The sequence below is a fragment of the Neopelma chrysocephalum genome, unplaced genomic scaffold (assembly GCF_003984885.1).
Source record: "Neopelma chrysocephalum unplaced genomic scaffold, ASM398488v2 Primary Assembly neopelma1_120, whole genome shotgun sequence".
Lineage (NCBI taxonomy): Eukaryota > Metazoa > Chordata > Aves > Passeriformes > Pipridae > Neopelma > Neopelma chrysocephalum.
In genome coordinates this window covers 322,897-329,729 of record NW_020897782.1, presented here as the reverse complement: position 1 = coordinate 329,729, position 6,833 = coordinate 322,897, and the positions used below count along the sequence as shown (strand labels likewise).

The window sequence follows — 6,833 nt, the reverse complement described above, 5'->3', positions numbered from 1 at the left end:
GAACCACCCAGGGACCCCCCCGGGGCAGGGCACCCCCCCCCAGACAGGGCTCTGAGCACCCAAAACCCCCCCAAACTGGGAGCACCCAGATCCCACTGCTCCCCCAGGGGGGCAGGTGATGGGAAAGAGGCCCCCCCGCCTCCAGGACCTCCAGTTTGAGCCCAGGGCTCAAATGGGGCCCCTCGGGATTCAACTGATTTGTATCAATTCCCAAGGATTTGCGTGAGGGGGAATTGGGTTTAAATTTTGCATTTTGGGTGTAAATCCAGAGGTTTGCAGCGACCTCTCCTTATCCCTGCCTCATCCCTGCCTCATCCCTGAATGATAAAAATTAAAGGAAAAAACAGATCTGGGTTTTATTAACAGGGAAACAAAGCAAAACTAGGGAACACACAGCAAAATCCCGGCCAGGAACCGACCTCTTTGTACAAAAATAATACCAAAAATCTGGGAAACGGCGACTTGGGGCAGCTCCGGCCATGGGGTTTGTTGGGAATAACCCAAATTCTGCTGGAATCCGGCACCAGATCCCCCCAGGGAAGCAAAATCCTTCTGTGGTGGGGGCCGTGTCCCAATGTCAGGCAATGAAATCCAGGGGCCTGTTGAATCCTCCTTTTCTGTTCATGTACTGCCTGGGCCGGGACAGAGCTAGAGTTAGCCCCTGGATCCAGGGAAATCGTGACAAAAACACCCCAGGGAGGCTGGAACAGGGCTTGACAGCTACAGGGAACCCAATTCCTCATGGATTTGACCAAAAACAGGAAGGCTCCCGGTGAGGAGCTGCTCCAGAGGTTGGGCTGTGTGAGGATCCTGGCAGCACAGCCCGGCTCTACCCTCAAATTCCCATCAAAAAGGGATCAGAACTGACAAATTGGGTGTTCTTTGGGAATAAACCAGGTGAACAGCATTGCTTCCCACTGCTCCAATCCCACTGAAGCCACACTGGGCACATCCCACCCGTTCCCAACACGCTCCTCTCATCCCCCTCCCCCGATTTCCCCATTCCCAGGGGGATCCAGACGCTTCTCATCTCTGTTTGCACCTCTAAACCTCACAGAATTCCCATTTTCCCAAGGCTTGGAAGCTGGATCACCCCAAGGGCAGCGGCCACAGTTACCTCACCAAACAAATCCTTTCTCTATCCCAAAAAAAGGTGGGACACACCTGTACTTCCTCTTCTGGGACACATTGATGGCGTAGGCATTGGCAGCACCGTCCACCTTCTTCCCCTGAGGAGAAACATTCCCCAAATCCCATGGATTGTCCCCAAACAGGGCGGGTGACACCGCAGAGCCCACGGGAGTGGCCTTGGGCCCCCCCCTCACCTTGGTGGTGTCGAAGGAGGCAAAGCCCATCATCTTCATCATCTCGATCTCCTCCTCCGTCTTGCCCTGCAGATCCTCCTCTGAGGGAATGAAATCGGGGATTGGGCAAACACGGATGTTTGGATTCCCGAAAATCCCAGTATCCCTGGGCTGGTCTCACAGGGGATGAGGGAGTGTTTCAGAAGGAAAATCCTCCCCTCACCTGTGATCTGTCTCTCCTTCTTAGAGTCCTTCAGCTCCTTCTTCTCCTCATCCCGGCGTTCCTTGGGCCGCACTGGTGACGAGGAGCTGGAGCGGTGCCGGCGTGGGGACCTGCTGGGGCACACGGGGTGGGACTGCAATTCCCGCCTGGATTTCCCACCTGGAGCTCCCACTGTCCCCATGTCACCCAACTGTCCCCACCCCACACTGGTGTCCCTGTCTGGCCTGGATGGTCCCCACCCTCATGTGGATCATCCCCACCCTCACCTGGATCATTCCCATCTTCATCTGGATGTCTCTCCCCTCACCTGGATGGTCCCTGCCTTCACCTGGATTGCCTCTGCCCTCACCTGGATGTCCCCGCCCTCACCTGGATGTCCCTGCCCTCACCTGGATGGTCCCTGCCCTCACCTGGATGTCCCTGCCCTCACCTGGATTGCCTCTGCCCTCACCTGGATGGTCCCTGCCTTCACCTGCATCGTCCCTGCCCTCACCTGGATCGTCTCCGGTGTGGGGAGCGGGACCGGCTCCTCCTCCTGTCCCTGTCCCGGGACCGGGATCGCTCCCGCCGCCGCCTGTCCCTGTCGCGGGACGTGGAGCGCGAGCGCCGGCGCTCTGTCCAGGGAAGGGTCAGCTCCTGCTTCCCTGCCCGCCTCCCAAAGGAAACCCGGACAGAAAATCCCGGCTCCCGAGCACAGACCCTGGGACAGCCCCTCCCCGAACCCCGGCCCAGGGACCCCCACATTCCCTGTCCCATGATCCCATGATCCCATGTCCCAGCCCCCCGGGACAGCCCCTCCCAGCCCTCCCTGACCCCCCCAGCACAGTCCTGGGCTCAGGAACCCCCACGGGCACCCCCAGGAGTGGGAAGAGCAGCAGGAAAAGCCTCCCCTCGGGAGGTGGGAATCTCCCGGGACTGGGGGGATCCAGCTTTTGGGTGATGGGCCCCAAAAAGCTGAGGAGGGGGAGAGGAAGAGGAGAAAAAGGAGAAGGGGGAGAAGAGGAGGAGGAAGAGAAGAAGAGAAGGAAAAAGAAAAGAAGGAGGAAGAAGAGGAGGAGAAAGCAGATGAGGAGGGAGGGAGCCTCTGCTCTGCCCAGAGCGAGGAGCCGAGGCCTCACTGCCGCCCCTGCCCTGGAGGGTTTTGGGGAGCCCCCGGACCCCTCCAACCCCTGGGCCGCCCCCTGGCCCCGCTCCGGCCCCGGGCCTGGCCCTTCCAACTGCCCTGCACGGCCCGAACCCCCGGGCCCGGTCCTGGCCCCTCCCGAGGCCCAGCCCGGGAACCCCCCAGTCCCCACAGATCCCCCGTCACCCCCCTGGGTCCCGCCAGGGTCCCCCCTCGCCCCTCATCTCCCCTCAGCCCGGGTTCCCCCTCACTCCCCTCTCCCCGGGTCCCCCCTCACTCCCCTCTCCCCGGGTCCCCCCTCACTCCTCTCCCCGGGTCCTCCCTCACTCCTCTCCCCGGTCTCCCCTCACCCCGTCGCGGCGGTGACCGGGAGCGGCTGCGGCCCATGGCCGCCCCTCAGCCCCGCGCTCGCGGTCGCCCCGCGCTCAGCCCCGGGGCGGGAGCAGGAACCGGAGGAGCGGGGGCAGGTCCTGCAGCAGCGGGTCAGCACCACATCGGGACCCGCCGGCCGCGGCTCCCCGCTCTGGCCGCCAGCCCCCGAGCCTGGAGAGCTTGAGGACGGAAGGGGAGGGAAGGGGGACGGGCCGGGGGAGCCATTTCCTTCCGCCGGGCGCTGCTCCCGCGGCCCGGGCACGGCCGGGGATGTACCTGCGGCTCGGGGAGAGCCGGGGTGGGTCAGGGATGTACCTGCAGCTCATGGAGAACCGGGCTGGGTCAGGGATGTACCTGCGGCTCGGGGAGAGCCGGGGTGGGTCAGGGATCCACGTGCAGCCCTGCAGAGCCCACCCGCAGCAGGGGATGCCCGAGACAGACCGTGAGCCCCTTGAAGCCCGTGCTGGAGCAGGGTCCTGGTGGGGACCTGCGGAGCCGTGGAGAGAGGAGCCCAGGCTGGAGCGGGTTTGCTGGAAGGACTTGGGAGCCTTTGGGGGACCCAGGTTGGAGCAGGGGGAGAACTGGGGCTCGTCTCCCTGAGCAGCAGCAGGAACAAGCTGTGATGAGCTGCCTGTGACCCCCATTGCCGTGTCCCTGCGCTGCTGGAGGGGTGAAGGGAGAGCTGGGGAAGGAGGGAGGGCTGGGGGGCAGGTGTTTGTAAGATTGATTTGACTTCTCAGTCTCCTGCTCTGATTTTGTTGGTAATAAATTCAGTTCCTATCCCCCTGGTGAGTCTGTTTTGCCCGTGACGGTGATGGGTGAGGGATCTCTCCTGGTGTTTATCTCAATTCATGAACCTTTCATTAGGTTTTCTCTGCCCTGTCCAGTTGCAGAGGGCAGTGACAGAGCAGCTTTAGTGGGTACCTGGTGTCAGCCAGGGCCAACCCACCACGGTAGGGAAGGGAAGAGGAGAGGAGAGAACTCAGGACGTTCCTACAAAATTCTGGCACAGTCTATGAGGTGCTAAACTAGGGAGCACAGCACTTCTGTTCGGAAAATAAGCCCTCATTGCAGGCTGAGTGCTGTAGCCTCTTCTGTTTGAGTTCCTGAACTTGTCCTGTCCCAGGGCAGTAAACTAAGAAGTTTTCCATTGGAAAGGAGCCAGTCCTGTATTCCTTCACACCACAAAGTGCTTTTAACTTGGTTTTTCTTCTCACAACTGTTAACAAAATTGAGTATAAATAGTCATTGGGATATGAACGTGCAGAGTGGAGAAGGAACGCTGCCTTTTCCCAGTAACAGCAGCGAAACTCTTTGCCATTTCTGACAAATTTCCCTTGAAAAGAGATGAGCTGAAACTGCAATTGGGAGCTGGTCAGGCATGTCCCTAATTCAGGATTCCAGGGCTTGTGGTTGTCAGTGAGTTTCTTACTGCTTATAATTCTTTTTATTAATAAAATGCTGCTTTGCAATCAGATAGTTGCCTAAAATTCCTCTTGGAGATTAAAGTTGGCTGATTGATTCAAAAGCTGGATGAAAATACCTCTCTGCAAATCATTTTAACAGACATCAGCCTGCATGTGTGCAGGGGTATGGGAGAATGGCCTTTTGGGAAAGGACTCTTTGAACAGGGGACTTGATATTTCTGGCTTAGCCCAGCATTTATATATTCAGACAATTCCAATAATTCATCCTGTAGTCTGGTTCCAGACAAGTGACACTGTGTAAAGCAGATTCAGTATCTGCACTTGTGTCCTTTTTTTTATTAAAGGTTTAACAGAAAATTTTCCTCCCTCAAAACTGTACCTGGCTGGAGCCTCTCTTGTCCTACCAAAGTGGCTCTTCTTGCCATAGCTCCAATCCTACCCCTGCTGGCAAAATGCAGATCTGCTTTAAAACGTGAATGTTAGACCTGCCATAAGTCTGGTCCTTCCCACTCCCCCCAGGCTGTTCCCTGCAGGGGATGTGACAGGTCACAGGCTGTGGGTACAGTCACGGGCTGCAGGTTCCTGCATCAGTCTGGGGGGCTTTTCAATTCTGAATATGAACCAAGAGACTTCAATTACTTTAGATCAGAAAATAATTCCTGTTTCTGACCGGCAGCATCTTCTACAAACAAAACTACTGAGATAAATTGTGGCAGGCAGCAATTTCTCAGCAAAACCAATTTTGTGACTGGCCTGATTTTCCCCAGATTCTACCCGAGAATCCACCTAATTAGATGAGCCCAACTCCTGCTGTCACACACCTCTCCTGCTGCAGAGGAGAGCCAAATTTGAAGTTGCACATCCCTATTGTTGAAGTTGAACCCCCTGCTCTGGGATGGAAAGTGTTGTGTTTTAATGAAACACCCAAGTGTTGATCCAGCTGCTGCATCCTCTGGGAAACACGAGGGAAACATGGAAAGCCAACATCCATGTGGAACGTGGCAGTGCTTGTCTAGGGACCGGCACATCTCCCGTTGTCCCCCCTGCACCCAGAAAGGAACCAAGGCCTGAATTTCCCTGGTCAGGGCGGCCCTTCAAACTTGCAAGAAGAATTTGGGGTCTGTCCCCTCAAAGAGAAGGGGAGGAGAGACTGTGCAGCAGTTCCAGAGGTGTCTTCCAGACCCCCAGGCAAACTCTTAAGGGTTCTCAAACGTTAACATTTCTGTAGGTAAAAATAAATAGGCTTGACTCCAGGCCCAGCCCCAGCTCCACCTCCATCCCAGCCCTGTCCCACCCCAACTTCGTTCCCCTGTCCATCCACACACCATCCTCAGCCCTATCTCTATCCCCAGACCCAACCCCATCCCAGCTCCATCTCCATCCCTTCCTCTATCCCATCTCTGCTCCATCCCCACCCCCACCTCCATCCCAGCTCTCTCCCCATCCCCAGCTCCATCTCATCCCCATTCCCACCTCCATCCCAGCTCCACCCCCCTCCCCATTCCCACCCCACCCCTATCTCACCCCCCAGCTTTATCCCACCCCGTCCCATCTCCATCCCCCACCCCGAGCCCAGGACCCCCCTCTCTCCCCGCAGTGTCCGGGCGCTGCCGGTGCCAAACACGGGGTTTATTTGTTTATTTACACCGGCGTTCCACCGCTCCCGGCCGCGATTGTCACACGCGGGGACATCCCCCATCCCGGCCTCCTCCCGGTGTCATTCCCGGGGCTTCACCCCCCCCAGTCCCGCGGCGGGGCCCTGCCGGGAGCCCCAGGTGGGAAAAGGGGCTCCGGATCCCGCTGGATCCCCGGGATCGCCCTCCCCGCGGCCAACAAGGGGATCAGCCTCTGTTCTCCAGCACAGCCCCGGGGCAGGGATTTGCCCCATCCCGGCCCTCCCTGGAGAGACCCCCACCCCGAGCCTTGCTGGAGCGAGGGGAGGGGGAGGCAGGGAGCCAGGATTGGGGGGGGTTATCCCAAGGGTGGTCCTGGGATGTGATCTCGGGTCCGTGTCTTTCCAGCTGCGCAGCCGGGAGGGACCCTCGCCGTGGGATGATGGTGGCACTGGAGCCTTTGTCCCTGCTGGGGCACCGAGTCCCTCCCTGCCCGAGAGCCCTGGAATTCCATGGACGGGGAAATCAATCCCTGTCACCTCTGCAAAGCCCGTGGCCCTTGGAGAAAGGAGTGACAAAGGCCCTGGGGACAAACCCTCGGGGACAAAGGGGTGACAGAACTCCCAGGGACAGACCCTCAGGGACAAAGGGGTGACAAAGCCCCGGGACGGGGATGGGCTGTGTGGCAGTGCTGTCATTCAGGAACGCCCCCGGGTGCGATGGTGCCACCCGGGGAGGTGACACAGCTGTCCCTGGGGGTCACCCGGGGGG

General features: G+C 58.7%; 1 protein-coding gene across 2 annotated transcripts; it reads right to left on the bottom strand.

Moving 5' to 3' along the window:
- Window positions 1-331: 331 nt before the first annotated feature.
- Window positions 332-3,155, bottom strand: SNRNP27 (small nuclear ribonucleoprotein U4/U6.U5 subunit 27). 2 transcript variants are annotated; one of them, XM_027697620.1, is made up of 6 exons: window positions 3,001-3,155; window positions 2,021-2,141; window positions 1,528-1,637; window positions 1,326-1,405; window positions 1,165-1,229; window positions 332-632 (listed from the first exon to the last, which is right to left on the bottom strand). In XM_027697620.1, exons 1-6 carry the CDS (start codon window positions 3,035-3,037, stop codon window positions 578-580), a joined length of 468 nt encoding a protein of 155 aa, XP_027553421.1. In that variant the 5' UTR covers window positions 3,038-3,155; the 3' UTR covers window positions 332-577. The 2 variants fall into 2 exon arrangements, with proteins under 2 accessions (XP_027553421.1, XP_027553420.1); XM_027697619.1 differs by lacking the exon at window positions 3,001-3,155 and having other exon boundaries at window positions 2,021-2,298.
- Between the last annotated feature and the right edge of the window lie 3,678 nt (window positions 3,156-6,833).